Source organism: Chelonoidis abingdonii, chromosome 1 (assembly GCF_003597395.2).
Source record: "Chelonoidis abingdonii isolate Lonesome George chromosome 1, CheloAbing_2.0, whole genome shotgun sequence".
NCBI lineage: Eukaryota > Metazoa > Chordata > Testudines > Testudinidae > Chelonoidis > Chelonoidis abingdonii.
In genome coordinates, this window is record NC_133769.1 from 243,136,895 (window position 1) to 243,164,881 (window position 27,987).

The 27,987-nt window shown below is 39.9% G+C and overlaps 1 protein-coding gene across 2 annotated transcripts in view; it reads left to right on the plus strand.

Annotated features, from left to right (window-relative positions):
• Positions 1-19,770, plus strand: part of MXRA5 (matrix remodeling associated 5) — a 35,260-nt gene extending 15,490 nt beyond the window's left edge. Inside the window, exons 3-7 of one of the 2 annotated variants that reach the window (XM_032773632.2) lie at positions 3,562-3,691; positions 3,917-4,307; positions 7,350-12,464; positions 13,475-14,375; positions 17,768-19,770. In XM_032773632.2, the coding sequence (XP_032629523.1) occupies positions 3,562-3,691; positions 3,917-4,307; positions 7,350-12,464; positions 13,475-14,375; positions 17,768-19,676 (8,446 nt within the window). In that variant the 3' untranslated portion in view covers positions 19,677-19,770. The remainder of the gene's footprint in view (positions 1-3,561; positions 3,692-3,916; positions 4,308-7,349; positions 12,465-13,474; positions 14,376-17,767) is intronic. The other variant, XM_032773642.2, reaches the window with a different exon arrangement.
• The last annotated feature ends 8,217 nt before the right edge of the window (positions 19,771-27,987 follow it).

A 27,987-nucleotide genomic window follows, 5' to 3' on the forward strand; every position in this document is an offset into this window, starting at 1 on the left:
TTATGTTGGTTTTATGACATTGTAACTCTGAATTACAATGGTGTAAAAATTACATAAGGGATTGGAGAATCAGGCCCAGTAACTCCATTTATACTGGTGTGCCTGTCTCCTTCCAAACAGAATATTTATTTTAGTTTCTGCTTGCTGTTCTTTCCATCTGATGGCATGTATTCAGTTAGAATAGAAAAAGGTCAGCCACATATATTTCACCTCTCAATTACAGTATTTTCCACCTGCCTTTAATTTATTTGATTTAGACTCCTAGATACTCATTCCAAGTGGAGTATCAGAGGGGTAGCCATGTTAGTCTGGATCTGTAAAAAGCAGCAAAGAGTCCTGTGGCACCTTAAAGACTAACAGATGGATTGGAGCATAAGCTTTCGTGGGTGAATGCCCACTTTGTCAGACATCTGACGAAGTGGGCATTCACCCACGAAAGCTTATGCTCCAATACATTTGTTAGTCTTTAAGGTGCCAGAGGACTCTTTGTTGCTTATTCCAAGTTGAAAGTGACTATATGCATATTTAAGGTAAATATGAATTTCCTCTCTTTCCGTGTCTGGTCTTTCTCCTCTTCTGTCTGTGTCTAACCCTGCCATTCTCTCTGTCTCTCCTCTACGTTTCCCATCTAATTTCACTCTTTATTTTTTCTTTCTTGTCTTTCTTATTATTACTATTATTCTGTACTTTAGAAACAGTGGAACTGTAGAGCCATATTCCTATGTAGATGTTCTTTACCTCTCACACAAAGTGAAAATTATCTCATTATCTTACTCAGTTTCACTGCAGTCAACAAGAATAATATAAATCAAGTCTAGTTGTGCAGACATAAGAAATTTCTTTTCTTGGGAGTTTTCAATGTCACTATGGCAAGTTTCCTTGCTCACAGTAAAGACAAGGAGGATTTGGTAGAATTTCTGCCGTTACAGTCACAGCGACACTGAAGGTTGAAATGTTGCTGGGGATCCCTTAATGAACTTTCTAGCCTAAACTCCTTATATCATCCATAATCTATAATAACTTCCTTCTCTCCAGCCTTCCTGTTTATTTCTCCCTCTTCAAACTTCCCAATATCCTGCAAATAAACATTTTTCCCACCACTCTGACTACATCACTCCCTATTTCTACTGCTTTCCTCCACCACCTCTTTCACTCACTCACTCACTCTCTCACATACACATTTCTCCATCAACTCTGAACACTTAATCCTTATTTTCAAGGTGCCACATGAGTCTGACTCAACCTATATCTCACCTTTGTCTCTATCTAGTCCCCACAATGTGATCTATGATCTGTCAACTCTTCTCACTTTGATACTTTTCCTTTTTTCACTCATGACTTCCTGCCTTTTTCCTATGCCCAGAATGACCTTCCGATTTAACTGTCAGTGTGAGGTATTGTGGTATGGCTTCTGAAAGGCAGCAGCAGTCAATGTAAACAACACAGTGTCTACACTGACACTGTGTCAGCCTAGCTACATCGACCCAAGCGCTACGCCTCTTGAGGAGATGGAGTTATTCAGTTAGTATAGTAGGTGAGTTACATCAGTGGGAGGTACAGTTTTAGTCAAACTAATCTATAGTGTAGACCAGGCCTTATTCTCAAATGCAATGGTCTGGACTTTCAAGATGCATGCACAACATATGGTCCTAATCTCTGTATTTGTTCAATTCCCATCCCTTTCCTTCTCCTTACTTCTCAGCATTTCTTATGTTTGTCCAATTTTAAGTTCTCCAGAGCAGGGATCATATCTTTTTATTTCTACAGACTTCCATGTAAAACCCTGGTGTTAGACAAATGTTTAATAATAACATGATTCATCTGCTCGTTGTAATAGCATTTTCTATTAAAAACTGTTAAAGGCACACCAAGCTAAATTTTTCATCATTGTCTTCGAAACTGAGTTTGCAGACAGTGCACCCATTAAAACAGTGAATTGTACATGCAGAGTCCGTATGTATAAGCACAAAATAGTTAAGTGTATGTGCAAAAGGGTACTTGGGTATACAAATATACATTTGTGTAAGCAGTTATTTGTTTCATGCCCACAGAATGTGTTTCTCTTGCATTATTAGTTATTTGTGCACACACTTTTTGTGGGCAAAACTCAGGCACTTCCGGCTGAAAATTTGGCCCTTTAGATCAATATACTTTTGAAAAGCACTTATGTGACTTATGAGGCCCAAGATCCATTTTCAAAAGTATTTTAGGTGCTTGAGTCATATTTTTAATCTGGACATTGATTTCACTGGCAGTTAGGCAACTCAATTTCTTTAGGTGCTTTTCAAAATCCCACATGGACACCTATCTACATCTTTAAGCACCTAAACACCTTTAAAAGTTGAGCCCTAAGTCACGGTTGAAAATGGGACATTATAATCCATTTAGTCATTTCTGAAAATGTTAACCCAGAAGATAAGTTTTTCTTATAAAAGTGGCTTATTCAATGATGGTAGCATTACACTGGTCTTTGCTATACTTTTAAAGTTAGCTTTTCAGTAGTGCAAATAGTGTTTATGCTAGGGAGTAAGTTTATGCATGTTTGTTGTTGCATGTGTTTTCAGACTGGAAAATGTTCTTCATAAGTATCATTAAAACAATAGATTTAGGAAGAAAACATTTTCCAAATGGAAATGGATGATTTTGAAATCAAGAAATAGAAGGTACAAAACAGATAATTAATTTGCCACCTATAAAAGGACTAAAAATGTCTTTTAAAAAAGCCTGAAATCTTTAGCAAATTCATCAAGACCGTACATCTCAGTATCTGAATGTATCTCCTCCATGCTCCTGATATTCTGTTTTTCCTGAAAAATAATGTTTTACAGCAGTAGAAAGAATGAAAAATCCAATTTTAAAACTTGGGTGCCTAATTTAGAGTTCCTGGTGCTCAGGTCAGCACTGGATATTCCTGCATTTGGCATTTGTGTGCCCAAATGCAGAACTGGGTATCCTAATTTAAGGCACCCAAGTTGGCAAATGGAATCTGATTTGTCAGTTCAAAAAGCTGAAATGAGTTGTTTTCAAATAGCAAATTCTGTCTCCCTTACTTCTCAAAAGAAAGCTCAAAAAATTTTGCAACTGGAAGATGAGTATCTGGATTTTATGTCAGTAGTTAAATATCCAGTAACATGTGGTAACAGTAGGACAAGCAGTTGAGCTAGTAACTGTGATTTTTTGATTCAGGAACTGCTTGGCAAATGTCTATTTTCAAATACCACTTCACAAAGCTTCATTTGTTTGGCAATCCTGCTCTTGGCAATACTGCAGGTAGTTTCCTGTCTCCGTACTATCCTAGGCTGTCAACATGCCATTAACTTATACCATTCCCATAACAACAATTCCATGGAAAAATATACTAACTGACATCTCAGAATTTAAACTCCCATTTGCTTTTACTTTAAATTATGGCTAAACTAGCACAAACTGAGTTTAATAAAACATAATGTAAATGTGGGCTAAGTATACTTGGCCTTATCAAAATGTTTACTGAAACATTTGGTCCTTTAATGGTCTGTCATGCCTGAAATATAACTGAATATGTTGTGTTTTTTCCCCCAGGTTTAATAGCATACAGTCCATATCTGAAAACTCATTTTCAGGACTCACAAAACTGGAATTGCTCATGATTCATGGAAATGACATCCAAAATATACCCAATGGTGCTTTAAAAGATCTCATGTCTTTACAGGTAATACTAAGGTGTTTCTAAATATAATAAATTACAAGTTATACAATGATAAAAGACTGAAATAAGTAGGTTTCTTTAATGCTTCATTTATTGTCCAATAGGTTATCCATTTTTGTTCTAAATATATTGAAAACTTTTGAATTACATGATTAATAATGCCCATTAATGGCTGATGTTATTCTGTTACTCTGCTCTCTGTTTCACTATTAGGTATTTCTTTTTTAGGTATTCAAAATTAGCTACAACAAGCTGAAAGTTCTAACAGGCCAAACTTTCCAAGGACTTTCAAGCTTAATGAGATTGCACATGGACCACAACAGAATTGAATTCATCCACCCGAATGCTTTTAATGGGTTAACTTCTCTGAGATTGCTCCATTTGGAAGGAAACTTACTCCAGCAGCTTCATCCCAACACATTTTCAACATTTACATTCCTGGATTATTTCAGACTGTCAACAGTAAAACACCTCTATCTGTCTGAAAATATCATTAGGACACTGCCTGCAGGGATGTTTCAAGGAATGCCACTCCTGGAGAATCTTTACCTTCATGGGAATCCCTGGTCCTGTGACTGCAGCTTGAAATGGCTGCTGGAATGGGATAAGAAGTCTGGAGGTGAGAAAAGATCAATGATTATTCTATTCATTATAGTGACAACATTCCAGTGATATGTCCTTCTTCTGCTGGGCACATGAAACCACTGGTTATTCTCTTGGCTTTACTGCTTATATATTGTGACTTCCTAAGGATTGCTCTATTTTTTCCACTATCTCGCAAACAAGAAACATTCCTAAAAGTAATGTGATGGAGAAGCAATTATGAATCTCAGGCAAAAAATCTGTGTTTATGCATGAGGGAATCATAGTCACAACTGAGTTAAAAAGCATGATTTCTAAAAATTGTAATGGGATTAAACAGGTGGTAGAACACACTATTAATAGAGAAATAAGATCTATCCATGGTGCAGGAGCTAAGGAGCTGCTTTGTTGCAACGAATTCAGCTGCAGTTAACGCAGAGGAAATTAAAGGCCATTGGGATTGGGAAGGATAGTCACACCCAGGCAAACCTCATCTCAGGGAAGAAGAAAAGAAGCCCAGAAGTTGAAAGTCTTATGAGGAGGATCAAGAAGGCTGCAGCACTGGGAAGGGAAGGACTCACATAAGTGTGGGATTTGGGTTATACCAACATGAAAAAGAAAAGGTAGAGGACTCAGGAGACTGTAAGAGTTGTTGTAGCTGACTGGGCATCAAGAAGGGACTGTTTTTCTCAGGAAAGTTGATGCAACAGAAGAGGTTTGGGCAGGATTAGTGACAAGGTGTGAGGGCCACTTTCACTGAGTTGAATCAAAAGATTTACAGCACTTGGGAGCAGGTTGAGCAGATGTAATCAATCATAGCAGATTCTGGTGGCTTAGATTTCCTCATACAGTATGTGGCTTGTAGCACTTTGTTGAGGGTCACATTGTTACAGATCTTTGTGTTGTAGAACTTTATTATTTTGGACTTGTGAGGGAGGGATTAACTAACAGGACTGAAATGATTTTATCTTTAGCTTTGTATTTAGATAGCTTGCCTTCTAATAGTCTGATTAATTGTCCTTAACACACATCAGTAGATGTGTCAAATTATTTTAAATTGTCCCATTTCATCTGATAGATATTAGCTTTCCTCTGCACTTGCACTAATTTAGGCTCAACTACTGTGTTTAGCACTCTTTTCTTACACAGTAATAGTTTGCCACAGTTTTTATTCGATTAACTTTGTTTTCTAAATCAGCATTCTAGTGCTGGGAATTACTTTTGGATGTAGTAAGAAAGTTATTCTTGTGATTGTCAAATAGATGTAACTTTTGTGTTCAGTTATTTTTATACAAATCCTTCACTGACTTCATTAGAAGTTTTGTACATGCCAGCGTATGGGCATATTGTTAAAGTGGTCATTTGAGATTTGAGGGTGCTTCCTTTTTGTGGGGCAACAACCAATTCTGGGATGAATAAACTCTGAGGCTGAAGGGGCTTTATTTGTTTTTTAAAATATCATAATTAATAGTCTAGTTTAACTTGAATGGGGAGTGGGGGAGAGCTTTACATAAAAGGGCTGTCAAAGTGACAAACAATCCATTGCTTAAATAAAAAAAGTTTTAAAACTCTTTCCCCTTCCTTCCTTCATCCTATTTTCATCCTTTATTTTCCTTACTCATTTCACCCATTTCATTCACTCACCCCTGCTCCCTCACTAGAAGTCTGCTTGACTCTTGTACCCAGAATAATTGCAATATATTTTGTTTACATTGAGTTTCCAAATGGAATTTGGAGGAAGCAGCTGGGATTCTACTAACCAAAATAATGTGAATACAAGGATATGGCTGAGGAGAAAGGTCTTGCTAGCCTGTATGGAGGGAAGGATCCTGGCAAACAATAGGATTCCCCTTTCATAACTTCAACAGCCCTATTTTCTTTTCTGTTTGGTATTTTTTCCCCTTTTTCTTCATGTAAATTGTGAAGACTGTACACAAATCAGTCAGAGCAAAGGGATTATGGCAGATAGAGTAGAAAGGTTTGCATAAATACAGTATTATTATTGAGGAATAAGCATAAAACGTTTACGTAGAACACAAACCCCAAGCTCTCACAGCGTGGGGAACTGCATAAATTAAAAAAAAAGTGTTGTTTTCCCTCAATAATTATGTGTACCATTTTACTCTGCATCCCTGATGATTCCATTTCAGCCTAATTATAAATAATCTGCTGGAACATTTCATGAATGAAGAATGTGTGCTACATTTCTCAAGTAAATTCTACAAATATTTTTTTTAAAAGTTTGTGACTGAAGACCTTTGCATGACTTGCAAAAAACATTTAAAACTTGTTTTAAATGTGCCATTTGTAAACATAAAAGTTTCTGTAAATATGTAATAACCAAGTAACCATTCAACTATGTTCAATATTTTCCACAGCTTGGCCTTGACTGTTTGTAATAGTCACATAACAGTCACATAAATCATAATGTTGAAAGCTTAGTGTAAGCGTTCTACAGATGTTCACCATATCCATTTGTATGCTCCTATTTCTGTCATCAATTTACAAGAGAAAATAATCTAATTTCATAGTTACCATGCTGCATAATATTGGAGACATGAAACTCCCAACTTTACAAAATCTTGTTTTTCAAATTGTTGTATTCAATAGACTTAAGTAAATAAGTACTTAGGCACAGCTTATCTGCTCTGCTTAAGCAAATACTCATTTGCTTGTGTGAAAAGGTGTGCATGTTCATTTTGTGGCCACAGCACAAACACTGGCATGAAAAATTAATTTGTGCTATATAGATAACATCTAAAAAAGTGGCCTTATTCCTCAATAACTGGGTGCCCAACTTGAGAGATGGAGGTCTGATTTTCAGAGGCTTAGAGCATTCAAACTTCCCATTAAAATCAATGAGAGCCATGGTTGCTCAGCAACTTTGAGAATCAGACCCTTTGTTGCATCAAGTCCAAAATCTAGAAACTAAGGCACCCAAAATCAGTGGCCACTTTGGAAAATTTGGCTGAAGATATGTGTGTTCTTACAACATTCATTTAGCTCTCTAAAAAATGCTAGAATTCTATGTCAGAATTCTGTATTGGTCTCTAGAATGTATCTTTTTTTTTCCTTCCAGGTGTATTAAAGTGCAAGAAGGATAAAGCTTATGAAGGAGGTCAACTCTGCCCTAAGTGCACCAGCCCAAAACAACTGCAGAAACAAGATATTCAAAACTTGAAAGATCTTTCCTGTAAGAAACCTATTATACAATCCCAATTGAAACAGAACAACAGCATTGATGAGGGGGAAGATAGGGGCAATTATGAACTTCCTATGGAGGCATTTCAGCTATTTCCATGGAACATTACTCTCAATATGACTGATGAGCATGGGAACATAGTGAACTTAAACTGTGAAATCAAGAAACCAACAGACTCTGCCAAAATTCAATGGAACCAAATCAATCCTCAGGAAATTGATATCAATGCTACAGTTTCACTTGATTTTGAATGCCCAATGAAACGAGAAAACTATGAAAAATTATGGAAACTTATAGCTTATTACACCGAAGTGCCTGTTAAATTACAAAGGGAACTCATGCTCAGCAAAGAGTCCAAAATAAGTTATGAGTATCAGCAAGATTCAGATGATGATGCCCTTTATTACACGGGTGTCAAAGCTCAAATACTTGCAGAACCTGCCTGGGTTATGCAACCGCTGATAAACATTCAATTAAATAGACACCAGAGCACAGGGCAAAAAGTGGTGCTGTCTTTTTTTACCCAGCTTTCTCAAACAATTCAGATGAAAGATATAAGACAGCATAGACGAAGCTGGGTGATGATAGAGCAACCTCAGAACTCAAAGACAGCCCAGAGTGTTATTGAAGGCTCAGACTGTCAGCTGAGATGCAATGTGAGAGCATCAGAGAGTCCTCTCATCCAGTGGGTGCTGCCAGATGGGAGTAAGCTGATAGCTCCATTTAATCAGAAAGACAGTAGGTTTTCCATCCTCAGCAGTGGCCAGTTAATGATCAAAAAAGTGGGTTACACTGATTCTGGTTTGTACCACTGTGTTGCCCAGGTGAGAGATGATGCAGACAGAATGGCCTACAGAGTTTTAGTGCAGCCTCCAATCATTCAGCCCACTGACTCTGATGTAATGAGGGTTGAAAAAAACGTAGGGGACCCAATAGTTTTGCCCTGCAGTGCAATTGCCATACCAGATGCACAGCTGAGCTGGATCCTTCCAAGCAGCCACGTGCTTAATGATTTGTCAAACTCATCCAAAGGTTATGTGTCTCACAATGGCACATTGTTAATTCCAAAGAGTCATGTCAGTGACAGCGGGTATTACAGATGTGTGGCTGTCAATCGGCAGGGATCAGATCAGTTTGCTGTTAGGGTATCAGTAAATAAGATGGTATCTGACAGATCATCCAAAAGGATAAGAATGAAGAAGCGTCCAGGTTTGAAAACTTCCGGAAAAAGAAGAGGGGAGGTGATAGAAGATGAAGGGGGATCAGGAGCAGAAATTCCAGCTGAATCCCAGCACAAAAAGAACCATCTGAAGGACCGTGAAGCATCCATTAAACAAAAGAATGACCTCATGCCTGAGGTTCAGGTTAAAAAAAACAAGAAAGACAGGAGAAAAATGAAGTTATGGAAAGGTATAGATAGAACCGAAGACAGCAATGTTGCTGAAGGACGTCGGGTATTTGAATCTCGAAGAAGAATAAATATGTCAAACAAACAGATTAATCCACAACACTGGGCTGACATTTTGGCAAAGGTCCGTGGGAAAAATCTTCCTAAAACAACAGCAGCAGCAGTCCCTTCTTTAATGACTACATTGCCGTCACTCATGCAAAAAATCACTACAGCTCCGTCTCCTATGGCCAGTCCCCCCAAGAAACCTTCTCTAGAGACTGCAACCAATGGGGAAGAGTCTTCTGCAGATGTATCACACTTGGGTGAGGAAAAGATCTTCTCAGTCACTGTTTCCCCCACCATTATAGCACAAGATTTTAGCCCAGATCAAACAACTTCTGCTCAACTCACATTAATGAGCACAGAAACTGAGCCCTCCATAGAACGCCAGTCTTTAGGAACACCTGGAAGTATATACACTGTAGAACCATCCTTTGTGTGGTCTACATACCTTACTCCAATCTCTCCAACTTTACACTCACATCACTCATATGATCAGCAGCATGCTGATGTAAAGACTGATTATTCACCAGTAGCAGAAGAAAGCATTAACACGGTCACTAAAGAGCCCCTGGATGAACAAACAACTACCTTGCCCAATATTCAAAGCAGTTTTCACACAGTGGAAAATGCAGTTACAACAACATTGTATACCACAGAGGAATCTTCTGCTTCTGCTGAGCTACCAGGGCATGCTACTGTCTTTGCAGAACCTCAGACGGTTGTAAATCTCCCTAGCACCTTGGAGACAGATGTACAGCACAGTGAAGTAGATGCAGATTCGATAAATTCCTCACCTCAGGGTGATAAGATCAGCTATATTGATTTAATAGCCACTACTACTATTTCTTCTTCTGCTTCTCCATTTAAGGATTTTGTTACTAGAGAGAGCAATGTCGTAAACCATCAGCACAGGGAGGTACCTACAGATCAGACTAAAATTACAGACATTGACTTAAGCACAATCTTTCAAGTTTTCACATCATTTAATGAGGAGCCACAGACCAACAAGGATATAGAGTCTCAGGTCAGAGTGTCTAGTAGCAGCTATGGGAGCTCTGAAGGAGCTGCACATGAAGGTATGCCTGTTTCAAAATCAGACTCCACATTCACTCTGGCAAGTACCATTGCTCCTCTTAAAAAAACAGAGTCAATAACAACTGTTGTTTCATTTGGCAACCTGACCGCTATGGCTGAGGTTACAACTCCCTCTAGAAATACTACTACCTCTAATACACTGCTTACCCAGCATCCCAGAAGAAGACCTTATGGGAGAAGGAGATTAAGACCAAACAGAGTTCGACAAAGACCAAAACCTATTCCTTCTCCTGCTTTTACCACAGAGGAGATGCCTGTTATTCAAAAAACACCTAAAATAGAAGGTGCTACTAGAAGTTCTCCTGGATCTGTTGTTGAGGGTGATCATAAAACTGATGCTAAAATACAAATTAAGAAACATAATCATTTAGAGATGATTTCTTCATTGGTTACAGAGGCAAATGTATTAGAGAGGTTGACCAAAGTTAGAAACACAGAGGCAGGTTTTTCACTTAGGCCTACTGCTTCTCTACCTGAAACAAAACATTCATCACTTTCTAATACTGATGAAACCCAGGTACTTCCTGTGCCTACAGCTATCACAACTGCTTCATCATATGGTGGGCTTAACACAGTCTCTGTTACAGAGTTACATTTGTCCCAAGAACCAGATCAGAAGACAACCTCAATGTACCATACACTAGTTAATGTGTCTGAAGAAAATGTCATTAAAACACGTTATGAAGTTACAGATGGTAAGGCACAAAAAACAAGCAGTTCAGTCGCTACTGAGTACATTAATAGCCTGCTTAGCCCTGCTTATTCAGTAACTCCAGAATTTCGAAAAGATTCCATTCCTCTTGGATCAAAAGTTGGAGAGAATGGAATCAACCCAGGAGTGTTTCGGCCAATACCTCCCACTGTGCTGCATTCAAGTGCTCCTGTTGACACAGTGGAAAGTTTTAAGGACCTGTCAATTTCAGATGAACTTCAGAAGCCTTCAAAATCTTTAAAAACAGCTCCAGTAACCACACCACCTCAACCAACAGAAATTGTGACTGTATCCTTTCCCTTCAGCACAACAAGATCTCAACCTTTCACACCTATAGAAACCAAGAAACCAATTATTGTTCCTGTACAAACTTGGACAAAAACAGTATCATCTTCCTGGGACAAGAAGGAAACCAACTCTCATGCATTTGATCATGATCAAATTGCTATATACACAACTGAAAAACCTGTATCTCCAGTTGCAACCATTGACTTTGTTCCATTTACAAAATCTGATGCTCCTACCCCATCAGTTTCAAGCACTTTACATTTGTCTGTTCATTCTTCTACCAAGCAAAATACCACATTCAATCAAGTAAGATTTCCAGAGACCAAAGGAGTTGAAATTGATGATACAACAATCACACATAGCACAAGACAAAACGTATTTTCCACCTCTTATTCAAACCAAAACAGGATTAAAGCACAACACAAACAAGAGCAATTTAAAGAGACATTTGGTCTCATTAGATCTAACAACAGTTTATTGTTAAATCCAAACTTTCCCCATCAGTCAGCTGGAATGGTACCGATCTTTAACCAGCAACCAGCTGTAACAACTCCAAAGCATATTCCAGTGAGAGGGACAAAGAGGCCACCATATCTCATAATACAAGGATCATTTCATCATTTTATAACTCAACAGCCCCTCCACTATACCAACAAACCAGAGATAACAGCATATGCTGCACACACAACACAGGACAGAAAAACCTATGCTCCTCAAACAGAGCCAACCACTACAACAACAGCCACTCCATTATACAGACCTATCCCGCTTGCTCCAGGTAGATTTGGCAATCAGGGACAAAAGAGATACAATATTCACTCCAGAGTTTTTGGCAATAACTATATTCCTGATAACAGAGGCACAGTTGGGAGACTACCGAGTCAAGGAATCCCATATTACCCCAACCCTGGAATCTCCTTTGTCTTTAATAGAACCAGAACATTTTCACACTTAGGAGTGAATCCTAAACCAATGATGCCTAGTCCACTTCCCCCAGTAAATACAAATGACAAGAAAGCCATCCAAGTCTCATCTGCTGGGATTACAATGCAAGGCATTGTTCTAAAGGCCACAGCTGTTCCAGTAGCTCCATTGTTCCACAATTCAAGTATCACACCGCCAGCCACAACTACTTTGAAGAGCATTCTTCCATCATTCATCTCTCAAAGCATCAGACCTCAAATATCCTCTAACATTCAGTCCTTCAGAAGTGTCCTTTATAATAATCAAAAAGTCCCATCTGTGCCTAAACTGGGAGGAATTATGCCAAATAATTCTAGTGTAATTCAACCTTCAAATAACTTCAGGGCACATGGTGAAAGACCTAAAATTACCACGAAAGGTCCTCAGAGCTTGTCCATCCTTGCTGAAACAGATGCTGTTATCCCGTGTGATGTAGTAGGAGAACCCAAGCCTTTTGTTACCTGGACAAAAGTCTCCACAGGTAAGTTAGTTAAATATTTGATCTGCCATATAGCTGTAAAAGGGGACACATACAGTAACTTCCATATTAAAACAAATACAATAGTATTGTACAGTAATGATCCAAAACACTATATAACACTTTTATCCATGTTAATAGTTTAGACCACTAGGATATTTTAGTCTTTTTTAAGGCTGCACATGGATATGAGAAAAACTTTCACTGTCTGCTACTCTGAAATAAAAATGACTTTTAGGTCCTTTGCTAAAAGGCAGGGCTGGCACTTCCATTTAGGCGACCTAAAATGGCTAGAGCCAGCCCTGCGCCTAGGGCACCAAAAACCCTGGTGCCACTCCTGCTAAAAGGTACTCTAAGTGCTTGATCCAAAATCAATGCTTTATTGCACTTTGGATCAGTCTGTCAATACACTATAATTTTTAACATTAAAAGTTACTCCCACTAAAAATGTAAAATGCAGGTGGAGGAGGGAAATGTATCAAAAGAAAACACTTGGTCTTTAAGAGATCCAGGCATCCAAGTGTACATGTTCTCTTAGACTGGAATTTATGCGAGAGGAGCCTAGGGGAACTGATTAGTTAGGAGAGCGCTTCAGAGTTCTTTATGTTATATGTCTAGGTATATCAGTAAAATGTTCCTGGAAATCATGTGAGAGGTTAATTGACCACCCCCCCCCCCCCAAAGCATTAAGAGTATATTGTACTCTGAGAACCTTTTCCCACTGTTTTTAAGTCTTGGACTTATTGGATGGTTAGGTTGGACAACAAAAACTCCAGGGCAAAATTCTTAAACTAAAGCCACAGGAGTATATCAGAAGGCAAATGTCAGATTTTGCCCATATAGATCATTCTTACTGGGGAGTCTGTTATCGCCATTCATCTTCACTCCTGGCTTCTACTTCATTATTGTTAATATGCAGTAAATAGAGACTTTCCATAAATGTCTTTCAGTGCAATGTTGTCTGTTTTAAGAACAAACTCTTCAATTTTCTTTCTTTTGTCCTATCCTCCCAGGAGCTCTGATGACAGCAAACACAAGGATACAACGGTTTGAAGTCTTGAAAAATGGCACATTCATTATCCGAAATGTTCAACTCCAGGACCGTGGGCAATACTTGTGCACTGCTCAGAACCTGCATGGTGTCGATAAAATGATTGTCCTGTTGACAGTGACAGCCCAGCAGCCCAAAATGTTAGTTTCCCGCTACCGAGATGCCACTGTTTATTTTGGAGACACGGTGGCAATGGAATGCCAGGCCAATGGGATCCCAAGCCCACATATTTCATGGATTTTACCTGATAGGAAGATATTGCAAACAATAACCACCGCTGAGAGCAGGATAATGCTCCATGAAAATAGAACTTTGTCTATCAAGGAGGTGACATTTTCAGACCGAGGAGTGTACAAGTGCATAGCTAGCAACACTGCAGGAGCGGACAGCATAGCCGTGAGGCTTCACATTGCAGCATTACCCCCAATGATCCATCAGGAAAAACAGGAGAATATTTCCTTGCCCTTTGGTCACAACATTCACATTCACTGCACTGCCAAAGCAGCACCCCTCCCTAGCATCCGTTGGGTGCTCTTTGATGGCACCCAGATCCGACCCTCCCAGTTTGTCAATGGGAATTTATTTGTCTTCCCCAATGGAACACTTTACATACGGAACGTCTCCCACAAGGACAGTGGGAGCTATGAGTGTATCGCGGCTAACATGGTGGGGGCAGCTAGGAGAACGGTTCAGCTCTATGTGAAGAAGCAGTCATCAAATGCCAAGATCACTTGGAGCTCTCCGCAAAGATCAGATGTAACCTACGGCAGCACCCTGTATCTGGACTGCAGTGCTTCTGGGGATCCCTGGCCCCAGATATTATGGAGGCTGCCTTCCAAAAGGATGATTGATTCTCTGCACAGGTAGATTGCTATTCATTGTGGCCTGCTTAAATTATTCTTCCAATGATGCTAATGCAAAGCCCATTGAAATAAAGAGGAGTATTGTTATTGACTTGATTTGATAGGAGAAGAGTCCAAAGTAAAAGCTATTTTCAAATAACGACACTAATAAAATGGAAAAAAAAATCCAATTTAAATCTATTACGGTCACACTGCCAGGGTAGTAAAGAACCAGGCAGTAAAAGATTTTGATTAGGGCCCTATAAAATTCATGGCCATGTAAAACACATCATGGACTGTGAAATCTGGTCTCCCCTGGTGAAATTTGGTCTTTTGTTTGCTTTTACCTTATACCAGGGATCGGCAGCCTTTGGCATGTAGCCCCTCAGGTAAATCTGCTGGCATGCCGGAATGGTTTGTTTACCTGCAGCATCTGCAGGTTCGTCCAATTGCAGCTCCCACTGGCCACATTTTGCCATTCCAGGCCAATGGGGGCTGTGCGAAGCAACGTCCAGCACATCCGTCAGCCTGCACTGCTTCCCCACAGCCCCCATTGGCCTGGAATGGTGAACCACGGCCAGAGGGAGCTGCAATCGGCCAAACCTGCGGATGCTGCAGGTAAACAAACCATCCTGACCTGCCAGCAGATTTTTCTGGTGGCCCACGTGCCAAAGGTTGCGAATCCCTGCCTTATACTATACATATTTCATGGGGGAGACCAGCGTTCCTCAAATTGGGGATTCTGACCCAAAACCGAATTACAGGGGGGGTTGCAAGGTTATTTCAGGGGGGTTGCAGTATTGCCACCCTTACTTCTGCACTGTGTTCAGAGCTGAATGGCCAGAGAGCAGTGGCTGTTGGCCGAGCACCTAGCTCTGAAGGCAGCGCCCCACCAGCAGCAGTGCAGAAGTAAGGGTGGCAATCTATACCATGCCACCCTTATTTCTGAGCTGCTGCCTTCAGAGCTGGGCGGCTGGAGAATGGTGGCTGCTCTCCAAGGGCCCAGCTCTGAAGGCAGCAGCTCTGAAGTAAGGGTATCAACTGCTGGCAGTGGCTCTGCCTTCAGAGCTGGGATCCTTGCTATCCAGCTACCCTGCTCTGACGGCAGTGCCACCACCAGCAGCAGCATAGAAGTAAAGGTGGCAGTACTGGAACACTCCCTACAATAACCTTGCGACCCCCACACAACTCCTGTATGGGTCAGGACCCCTACAATTACAGCTCCATGAAATTTCAGATTTAAATATCTGAAATCATGAAATTTATGATTTTTAAAATCATATGACCCTGAAATTGAGCAAAATGGACTCTGAATTTGGTAGGGCCCTATTTGTGATATAGGTTTCTCTGGGGTCATACGGCATTTCAGTGGCATCTAATTGCATACCTGGAATTTGCCTAGTAGATAAAAAAATATAGATCTTTCCCAAATATTATATGTAATATTATTATTTAAAACATATTACAGGTTCAGGAAAAAATAATTAGGATGTTAAATCTAGGTACATCTTTACAAAACTGGCAACTTTTCCTGGTATTGAAAATATATGGTGTAATGATAGGGTTAAAAATCACTGAAAATGTCTAGTTTGGTACATATGAACATGTATAGGCCTAGCTGAGTGCCCATAACTTTGGTCAAGCTAAAAAGGAGCCGTGGATGCTCAGAACTTCTGTAAATCAGTTCATTTATATCCATTAAACTAATTCTTATGCTTGCACAAATACCTAGGACTAGCTGGAAAAGAAGTATGTCATTTAAAATTTTGGGGTTTTGGAAGTTATTTTCATTTTGCTATGGAACCTTTTTGCTATGAGACCTTTTGAATTTTTTTTGCAAAAAAATAGGAGAGAAACCCACCCCAGAATAGCCAGTATCCAGTGTTTGGAGCACTCACTTGGGAGGGGGGAGGTTCCAGTTTGAGTCCCTGCTCCAGATCGGGTAGTGCAGGAACATTCCAGGCAAGTGTCCTAACCACCAGCCTATAGAGTCTGTCTCTCTTACTCTCTGTCCCCCCATTGGAGCCTTTCCACTTTGTATGAATAAATAACTATTCATTGAATCAGAGAGAGAGAGTGACTCTATGCAGGACACTCACATGACAGACTCATCTTCAAGCCTGGGTGTGAATCAGGGAGAACAGAGATTTCAACCTGTGTCTTTTACATCCTGAGTGAGTGTCCCAACCAATTGGCTATTCTGGGTCTCTGAACATTATATGGAAGGAGGTGTATACACTGACTTCATTTACTTTATTTTCCTGTTCTGCTCTGTCCCCCTTCCCCTCCCCCAATCAGATGAGCCCCATTCTACTGTAAGCCATTACATTTTGTCTATTTGACCCATTGGACAGAAATGACCTTAGCACAATTTCAATGCTGAAGAAATAAAACCTCCCTCAATTATTTATTTAAATAAGTACAGTCATTCTAGCACTAATAATGGCCTGTAACTAGACCTGTGCAAATACATCTCTATGTAGATTCTTATAAGAGAAATCTCTCTTAAATGCTGATGGAATCAAACCACACTACCACTATAATAATCACTCTCACAATTTGCAATAAATACCATTGATATGTTTTCCCCAAAACATAAATTTTCCACACAGATATGTAAAATGCCACTCAATCATTCACTGAGGTCCATAGACAGAGTGATGAGAGATTTTTCTGTTAACATGCTTGCTGCCTGATAATGCCAGATTATTTGCCAACAGCATTCCTGATTAATGAACAAGTTCATCATGGTTTATTTCATGATGACATATTTAATATTTGGGCAGGCTGTGAGTATTATCCACAATACATTTTTATACCTTTTAGCTATAGCAACAAAATGGCATTTTGTATAGTTTGTATAACAATAATTCTATCCTCCCCTTAGCCATCATGAGATTCATTATAAGGTGATTAATTTTGTGTACAAATATATAACTCTGTTTAAAATTTACTCCGTGAAATTGTTCTGAAATTTTAAAAAAGTTGTATGGGAATCCATAGGAAGTAACACATTTTGATTCATAATTAACTTGAGTATAGCATTCTCATTCTCCCCATAGTTAGGGTATGTAGATGCATGTATATATAAATTAATGTTCAGTGTTATCATGTCTGAATATTACTGAGTATGGTAGATGTACTCTACATTAAAAGAGTAATAGAATGAATCAAAAATCCTTAACTCAGTAGATGGGTACATTTAAGTTCAGAGAAGAATTGTTTAGTTGCAACTGAACAGAATTATTTTTGTATTTTCTTTCTGGTGAAAAAATTTCTAGTGCCTTCTAATTACCTAGCTATAGCAATACTGCTATTTTTAATGGGGTTTTCTGTGCGTTACAGTAAATAATAAAATAATGAATACTGATTTTGCAGCTCATATCACATTCTCTTTTCTTTCCCCAAATTAGCTTGGAGACCAGAATCAAGGTATTTAGCAATGGGACTTTGCTTGTCCATGCAGTCACGGATAAGGATGCAGGAGACTATCTGTGTATGGCCCGCAATAAGATTGGAGATGACTATGTAGTTCTCAAAGTGAACGTGATGATGAGACCTGCCAAAATAGAACACAAGAATGAGAATAACCACAAGGTTATGTATGGTGGGGACTTGAAAGTTGACTGTGTAGCCACTGGTCTGCCAAACCCCGAGATCTCCTGGGGTCTCCCTGATGGCAGCATGATAAACACCTTCATGCAGTCAGACGACAGTGGAAACCGAGCAAAGAGATACGTGGTCTTTAACAATGGAACGCTGTATTTCAATGATGTGGGGCTGAGAGAGGAAGGGGACTACACCTGTTATGCTGAGAACCAAATTGGGAAGGATGAGATGAGAATACGGGTCAAAGTGCTGGCTGAGCCTGCAACGATCAGAAACAAAACCTACTCTGTTATTAATGTACCCTATGGAGACGTGGTCACTGTGCCTTGTGAAGCCAAAGGCGAGCCCACCCCCAGGGTGATATGGCTCTCTCCAACCAACAGGCCCATTCCTCTCCTGTCTGACAAATATCAAGTGTATGGGGATGGCACCCTCCTCATCCAAAAGGCCCAGAGATCTGACAGCGGCAATTATACTTGTGTGGTGCGGAATAGTGCTGGGGAAGACAGGAAAATAGTCTGGATCCAAGTCAATGTGCAGCCTCCCAGAATCAATGGGCATCCCAACCCAATCACATCTGTGAGAGAGACAGCCAGGAAGGAGAGTCGGAAACTTATTGACTGTAAAGCTGAAGGCATCCCAGCTCCGCGGATCTTATGGGCTTTCCCAGAAGGAGTGATCCTGCCTTCTCCCTACTATGGGAACAGAATTACTGTGCACCGCAATGGCACCCTGGACATCAGGGGGGTGAGGCAGACAGACTCAGTGCAGCTAGTGTGCATCGGGCGGAATGAAGGGGGAGAGGCTCGGCTTATTGTACAGCTCCTGGTCACAGATCATTTGGAGAAACCCACCTTCAGGGACCCAGTCAATGAAAGGATCACTGCCACGGCTGGGCACAGTATCAATCTGAACTGCTCAGTGCACGGGAACCCTGAGCCCAGCACATCTTGGATCCTTCCCAATGGCACTGAGCTGCAGAGCAGCAGCCACTTGCAGAGATTCTACCACAAGAGGGATGGGAAATTGCACATCAGTGGCCTCTCTGCAGTGGATGCGGGGACTTATCGCTGCACGGCCAGGAACCCAGGTGGCTATGCGGAGAGGGTGGTCTTCCTGAAGGTGGGTCTCAAGACAGAAATCAGCAACCAGTACAACAACCTGGTGAGCATCATCAATGGAGAGACTTTGCAGCTCCACTGCATCACGCAGCCAAACCCCCGAGCACACATTTCATGGACACTTCCCAATGGGATGGTACTAGATGGCCCTCAAGCCATGGGTCGCTTCTCCCTCCTAGAGAATGGCTCGCTCACTGTGCTCAATGCCTCTGTATTTGACAGGGGCACCTACCTATGCAAGGCAGTGACAGAGTATGGCACCTCTATTATGAATGTCCCAGTCATAGTGATAGCCTATCCACCCCGGATCACCAGTGAGCCAGCACCAGTCATCTACGCCAGGCCTGGCAATGCAGTTAAGCTGAACTGCATGGCCATTGGGATTCCTAAAGCAGAAATAACATGGGAGCTCCCAGACAAATCACATCTGACAACAGGAGCTCAGTCCCGTCTGTATGGTAACAAATTCCTTCACCCTCAGGGGTCATTAATCATCCAGCAATCTACACAAAGGGATGCAGGCTTCTACAAATGCACTGCTAAAAATATACTGGGCAGCGATTCAAAAACAACTTATATTCACATATTCTAAAGTTCAAACAAACTCCTTTGACTAGACACAAATGCCCAGTCACTGCCAATCAAGTGCAGCAGGAAAGTACTGTTTGTAAGCAAAGTCAGAGACACAAAGGATTTTAATTCTCATTTTCATGAACAGTATATCACTGCTTTTGTAATGACCATGATCCTGCAGCAGAAAGAGCCAATGAAAATACTTAAATGAGGGGACTAACACAATTGTTTACATGATGTAATGTAATTTCTCATGGCATTCCATAGCACCTGAGACCTAATGTACTGTACACATACCTGTTGATATTCCAAAGCTATGCCTTGGCTTAACAAGCACTTTAAAAATACCAGAGAAGTATTAACTGTAATAAGTGAGCTACAGTGATACAAGTGCTTTATTATTGTGTAGGAAAGACATCAGTTTTTTTTATCCCCTGCGGTGCATTTCATAACCTAGCCTTATAGAATATGATTACTAACCTTTCTTTTAATTCTTCTATCTGCTATTCCAGATCAAAGATTAATTTAGCAAATAAGAGTGATCTATTTCTAATCAAGGACATTCAGACTGTAATGAATGAACCTTTTCCAGCCAGTAAGGATGCTCCAGTTGAATTCAATTATTATATGTTTTATATATATTTTCAAACCAGACTATGAGACTAGAAAGAACAACAATGATTTGTCTCATTTTATAAATTATTGGTCTTTACAAGACTCTGATATGTTACTGTATTTTATAATGTTAAGGTCAGTATACTGTACATTTTATAATAAATACTATTTTCCAACCAATTTTTTTTCATGTTTTCATGGTAATTCAGACGAATGCTAGCTGAAGGCAACGTAATTAGTATGAAGTAAGATGAGAAAATATAACAGATTGTTAGATATAATCTTCATCCTACCAAACATCATTTCTGAAACCTGGCCGGCAACCTCCCATGCACCCCATTGTGGCCGAGGGTTAAACTATAGGCAGCCTGACTCACTTTCCCCTCCTGAACTGTTCAAATAAAACTCTCCTTTAAGCTTTTTCTTGGTCAAAACTACCCATCCTTGGGGACTAGGTTTATTAATATAAAATAAAACTTCAGATAAAACTCAATCTCTAAAGTCCATTTCTAAAACCACACAGCACAAGGTTTCTCTTCCTCTGCCCAGGCCTTCCTGCCTGAGGCCTTTGCATTCTCTCCTTTGCTTGGACAGGAGCTCTTTCAGGCCCCCCTGCCTGAGGCAGCTCCTCTGGTCTTAGGGTTTTCCCTGCAGGAGCCTTTCATTACTCTCTGCAGGCTCTGCCACAGCTTCCTGAGCCACCCCCTTCACTGCAGCCACCTGCTGCCCTTTATAGGGAATTACCTGATTTAACCCAGGTGTCCTTCATTCTGTAATCAGGATTGGCTAGCATCAGACCTACACCCATTAAGGGGCGAGCTGTCCTGCTACAGTTTTGTAACAGCTAACATGGAATTCCTGCCCCATATCTTTTAGATATGTTTTCATGTTCAAAGTCTTTTACTCTGAGTCAAATATGGGATTATTTAATAGTGTGATGTCCTCATTTGATTTGCCTAGATTTTGAATACCACAACCACCATTAGAGTAGCAAGTAAAACGTTGACTCTGAGTTAGGAATGGAAGGATAATCCATATCAGGTCATCAGCTATGATTTTTGATTTCCTAAAGGCAGATTTGGGGAAATTCAGTGAATTTAGTTACAGAAGTCAACTGAATTGAAGAGCTCAAGAGCTTAAATATGGAGGAGGCTTGGAATTTCCTCAAATCAACTATACAAAAACAATCTGAAATTTGCATCCCAAGCAAGGGAATAAAATTGTAAGGAAAGGTCCCAGCCCCAACTGGATGAATAATTACCTCCAAAAGATTTAGGAGTTGACGGAGACACTATAGGGAATGGAAAAAGTGGTTGATTAACAAAGAAAGTAACATCATGGAGGTTAGACAATGTAGGAATAAAGTGAGAATTGCTAAAAGTCAAGATGAATTAGCTCTTGCCAAGCAATTTAAATAAATAGTGAGGATTTTTAGTGATATAAATTAAAAAAAGAGTGAGGAAGGATGAAGTTATGCAGTTGCCTGCAGTGTGGACCAGAAGGAGATTAAAGATAAACTAGGTATGGCCCAGAAATGGAATGAATCCTTTTAACTGGTTTTCAGTAAGGCTGATAATATGGCATGTAGGCATGAAGGCAGTATGGTTGTTAGAAATGAGTGTTGGATATGGACATTGCTACATTTGAAGTGGAAGACAAACGTAAAGAGCTAAATTTACTCAAATGGGGGAAGTGGAAGGAGATTTCCATCCCAGATTACTGAAAGAACTGGCAAATGAGATTGCTAGTCCATTAGCAAGGAATTTTAATAACTCTGTCTATTCAGGAGTAATAACATATGACTGAAGAATAGTCAACATTGTACCTATCTTTAAGACAGCAGGGGAGTGGGGGGTAGGGGAAATGATTGGAGTAATTATAGACCTGTTAGTCTCACTTCAGTGGTATTAGAACAAATTGTGAAAGAAATAATTAATTTCATGAGATAAATGGTAAAGGGGGTGTAATGCAATAGGGTTTACCAAAGGTTAGGCTGTGCCAGAGTAACCTGATTTTTTTCTTTAAGAACATAACTGATATTTTTAGATAAGAGAAGTGCAGTTATTTAATCTGCTTGGATTTCAGCAAAGAATTTGACACATCACCACATGGAAAATTATTAGTTAAATTAGGGAACATGGAGATCAGTACAAGAAATGTAAGGCAGGTAAGGAACTGACTAAAAGGGGACAGGCAACAGGTTCTGCTGCAAGATGAATTATTGGACTGGAGGAAGGCTATTATTAGTGGATCAGTCTTAGGACTAGTCTTAGTCAATATTTTTATTAATGACCTTGGTACAAAAAGTAGGAGTGTGTCAATGACATTTGCTGATGATACAAAGTTGAAATGCATCATCAACATGGAGGGGGATTGGAATATTATGCAGGAAGATCTGGATGAACTTGAAGCCTGGAGTAAGAGAAATGGGATGAAATTGGATAGTACAAAGTGTAAGGTCATGTATTTAGAGTCTAATACTAAGAATTTATGCTACAAGATGGGAACTTATCAGTTGGAAGCAACAGAAGATGGGGGAGACCTGGGTGTGTGGACCATTCACACAATGACTAGGAGCCACCAATATTACGCAGTTGTGAAAAAGGCAAATTTGATCCTAGAATGTATCAGATAAGGAATTTCCAGCAGAGGTAGTGAAGTATGAATGCCATTGTACTAGGTATTGGTAAGATCTCATTTGGAATACTGTATACAATTCTGGTCACCTATGTTGAAGAAAGATGAATTAAAACTGGAAAAGGTGCGGAGAAGCACTACTATGGTGATCAGGGGAATGGAAGGCCTATTTTATGAAAAGGGATTGGAAGAGATTGGTTTGTTTAATCTAGCAAAAAAATGGCTGAGAGGGGACTACATAAATACTTTAGGGGGGTAAATACCAGGGATGGTGAAGAGCTATTTAACCTAAAGGACAGAGTTCACACAAGAACAAATGGATAAAAACTGTCTATGAACAAATTCAGTCTGGAAATTAGAAGGGTGCCATCAGAAGGGTGAGGTTCTGGAACAGCCTTCAGATAGGTGGTATGGGAGAAATTAAATTAATTTTGAGAGAGATGGACATTTTTATGATTATGAATGCACAATGGGGTTGTTCGTGATGGTGGGAGGCAAGGGTCAACAACCCTAGAGTTCACTTCCAATTTATGTCTTATGTTCCTAAAAATTCGTGGTTTCAGCCAGCCATCAGGGATTTCCTTCCTCGTACCCCAAATGTACTCTGGGTTTGGTCTAGTCTGTGTTATCTCCTTACACTGAATTATCAGGAATGGCCACAGTTGGAGACAGGACAGTGGGTGAGATAGCCAGAGCTCTGAGGTAGCACCAAGCATTCTCTCTGTCTTAGGTGCTTGGCTGTCTGATTCTTGCTCCCATGCTCAGAGTCTAACTGATTGCCATATATGGGGGTTGGGAAGGAATTTTTCCCCGCATCCAATTGGCAATGACCTTGGGAACTGGGATTGCCTTCCTTTGCAGCCTGTGGGTGTAGGTCACTTGCCAGAATTAGCTGGGTTTATCTCACTTAATCATTTCCCTCCCATTGGGAGGGCCTCAAGGATTGCTGCACCTCAGTCCCTCCTATTCTCTACCTGGGCCACATATTAATCTAGTTTCTTGTGGGCTGTAATGCTTTGGTGTAATTTTGATTGCTGGGTATACTGTTTGGGTGCTGGATGGAGTTGGTGGCCAATGATATATAGAAGTTTAGATTAGATGATCTGATGGTCCCTTTTGGCCTTAAACTCTCTGATTCTAATATATGTGATTATATTTCTAAATCAATACCATTTCATGAGTTGGTGAATGCTTCCAAATTTCACACACAGAACCTGTGGCTCATGATTTAAATGTTTAGGAGAATTTTATAGTTCTGATGTTTTATAGTTAATGGTCAAAACTTTGGGAGGGAGGGAATAACACAGATATTTAAACATTCCTTTTTTGTCAGAATTTTAAATGTAGATTTAAAAAAGTGAAAAAATCAAAATTTGGAAAATTTTGATCAGCTCCAATATATGCATGTGTCTTGGTAGTTTGAGCTGGTCTTATGTTATTTGGTGAATGAGATTTAAAGTTCAGAAACTGGCTTGTAAAAGTCTGGATCTTTATCTTGAATTAGTCAAATCTCTTGAGTTTTCCAAAGGAAATCCTTCGGGAAGGAGCTTTCTGCTGAAATTGTTGGTATGGCCTGCTGCTGTTTGATCCTGCATGACTGTAACAATAGAATCATAGACTCGTAGGCCTGGAAGGGATCTTGAGAAGTTATCTAGTCCAGTCCTGCACTCATGGCAAGATTAAGTATTATCTAGACCAGGGGTCGGCAACTTTCGGCACACAGCCCATCAGAGTAATCCACTGACGGATCGCAAGACATTTTGTTTACATTGACCATCTGCAGGCTTGGCCCGCCGCAGCTCACAGTGGCTGCAGTTCGCCGTTCCCAGCCAATGGGAGCTGCAGGAATGTGCTGGCCACCACTTCCTGCAGGTCCCATTGGCCGGGAATAGCGAACCATGACCACTGGAATCGGGGGGGGGCAGGCTGTGCCTGCAGACGGTCAATGTAAACAAAATGTCTTGCAGCCCGCCAGCGGATTACCCTGATGGTTCACGTGCTGAAGGTTGCTGACCCCTGACCTAGACCATCCCTAACTGGTATTTGTCTAATCTGCTCTATAAAATATCCAATAATGGAGATTCCACAGTAAATTTAGGCAATTTATTCCAGTGTTTAACCGCAATGATAGGAAGTTTTTCCCAATGTCCAACCTAAACCGCCCTTTCTGTAATTTAAGCCCCTTGATGCTTGTCCTATCCTCAGAGGTTAAGGAGAACAATTTTTTCTCCCTCCTCCTTGTAACAACCTTTTATGTACTTGAAAACTGTTACCATGTCCCCTCTCAGTCTTCTCTTCTCCAGACTAAACAAACCTTATGTTTTCAGTCTTCCCTCATAAATCACATTTTCTAGTCCTTTAATCATTTTTTTTTTACTCTTCTCTGGGCTTTTTCCAATTTGTCCACATCTGAAATGTGATGCCCAGAGCTGGACACAATACTCTAGCTGAGGCCTAATCAGCACAGAGTAGAGCAGAAGAATTACTTCTGATGTCTTGCTTATAACACTCCTGCTAATACATCCCAGAATTATGTTTGCTTTTTTTGCAACAGTGTTACACTGTTGACTCATATTAGCTGTGATCCACCCATATCAGTGGTTCCCAAATTGAGGTTTGTGAACCCCTGGGGGTTTGTGAAAAGTTACAGAGGGTTCTCAGGGAAAAGTTCCCTAATGGCGGACAGAGATGTCCCTAGGGACCTTGGGCAGCAAGGGGCCAGCAGCCTGGAGCCCCTGGGCTTCCCAGAGGTAAGCAGATCAAAGCAAGCATATCTATCAGACTGAGGTGATTTAAACTTCAAGACTCCTTATAAGAAATGGAAAGGGAGGTGGATATTTTTTGCTGTTTTTAAAATTAAATAGGCAGCTAGTATTGTTTTTAAAATTGTTATGAAGAACAAGTTTAAACTTTGTTTGTTTGCCTGGATTGCTCAAGCCCTGAATGCTTGTGTAGGAGAAACTCCTTGAGTTGGCTTCTTAAATATCTTCATGCTGTTTCACATCTGATACTCCTTGATGAAACATAGGAGCCTTGTTTTATAACAGGTTTATTCAATGTGATACAAACTACAAACGTGAGATCTTGGAAGAATGTTGCCATTTTCATAACGTAATAAAAATACTGTATTGATAAATAATTAATAATAGTGTGTAATAAGTATGTCATAAAAACAAATTTTATATTTACAAGATCACTGCTTTTATAATTTATACTCAGGTAAAGGAGAAAATACCTGGAAATATTCATTTTTAGGAGGGGGTTCGTGAGACTTGACATTTTGTTGAAAGGGGTTCACAGGCTGTTAAAGTTTGGGAACTACTGAACCATATGAAAAAAGGCAGCCACTTCAGTGGTGAAACTGAATAATACACCATTAGATCTAACTTAGTGCTTTTTCTAAGATTCAAAAGCTCAGGCTCTGAATCAGCATGCCAATGGAATTTCTCGCATGTTTAAAGTAGGGTATGAGCTTTTGTGTCCTGCAGAACTGGGGCCTCTCTCATCAGAGTTCCTAATTAAAGAGAGGGGACTGAATTAGTGGCAAAAGTGTTTACCCTGATCACGTCAATAGTTAACACTTTTGCAATGCAAATTCTTTTGTAGATTTTACATCATGGCTGAACAGTTATTTTTCTAATCTGGCTGTTTTCCATTAAAATATTCTAGATCAGATATTTCTTTCCTTTTATTCCTTTGATTAATTTTACCACTTTGATGCTGGGGAAATGGCCATATAAATTTTAATAAAAATACAACTTTAAAAAGAATTTGAAGTCAATATTCTAGCTTTGAAATACAAATTTGGCACTTTTATCCACCTGTCTGTCCAGTTTTTGGTTACCATTTATAGAAATTTCCAGATATTACTTTTTGGACACTAAATAATTGCTGTATTTTTTCCATTAGGCAGTAAAAATATATGTAGAATAAATAAAAAAATACACAATCAAATATATAAGGTATAATGATCAAACAACTCATCTGATTATATATTACTTGCCCACCCAAAATTTCCAGTGACACCAGTGGAACTTTTGGTTGGATGAGGAATGGAAGATTGCATTCCAAATATTTTCCTAGTTGATAGCAAGATGTACATGTTTGCAGAATTCCCTGAAAAGCAAATTTAAATGAATTTCTACTATTATTCCTCAATCCTCCTCTTTTACTCTGAAAGGCATAGAAAATCTAGTTTTCTTCTGAAAGAAAAGTAAATAAGAAAAAATATAGGTAAAAATAAACTGGATAAAATCATGTTATTAATAAGATGTGTACTGATTTCTCTGTTCAAACACTGCTTGGTGTTGTATCTTATCTTTCCTTACCTTCATCTGTTTTCTGCTGAGGCCCCAAATTGTCAGTGGTATTTAGCCTTTTTGTCCCTCTTGGAGTCCTACTAAGTTCAATGGAACCTTTTGCAAGTACCAGAAACTATGAAGGACACATGAACTGCCTGTGATATCTGCCGCTCATACCAGGGACCCATGTCTTTTCCAGGGTTAAGGTCTTAGACCCTAGTCCTACACATGCTGAACCCCTCCACACCACCCACATGGAGGCAGTTACAGGACTGGGGCCTTAGATCTCTATTTATTTTCTTAATTTTCTGCAGATTGTCCAGTGAATTTTGGATACAAGATACAGACTATAATAATGCATCTTCAAGAAAAATGTGTGATGAAAACAATGAAAAAGAACTCAATGACCCCTACTTTTTGGCTATTAACTTCTCCATCAATAAAGCACCTACTGAAGGCCCATACTTGCAGTGCAAATAGTGACTGGCCCTTATGCAGATATGTAGAGGGGTGGTAAAAAGACTCTATCCTCTCCAGGCTTGTCCCAAGGGCTATCAGAATGCAGTCGCTGAGGGCATGACCTTACCTGTCCACACTGGCCTAAAGAGCAGTTTGAGCAAAGTATATTGCATCATCCTGTGCAGTCACCCTTTTCATTGCAGTGCTCATGGAGAGATTGTACATTCCTGAGGCAAAATTCATCCCCAAGTTCCCCATGTGATGGTGTAGCTCTGCAGTACCCCCTACTTGGAGCAGTGCTATAGGTTGTTTCTCACA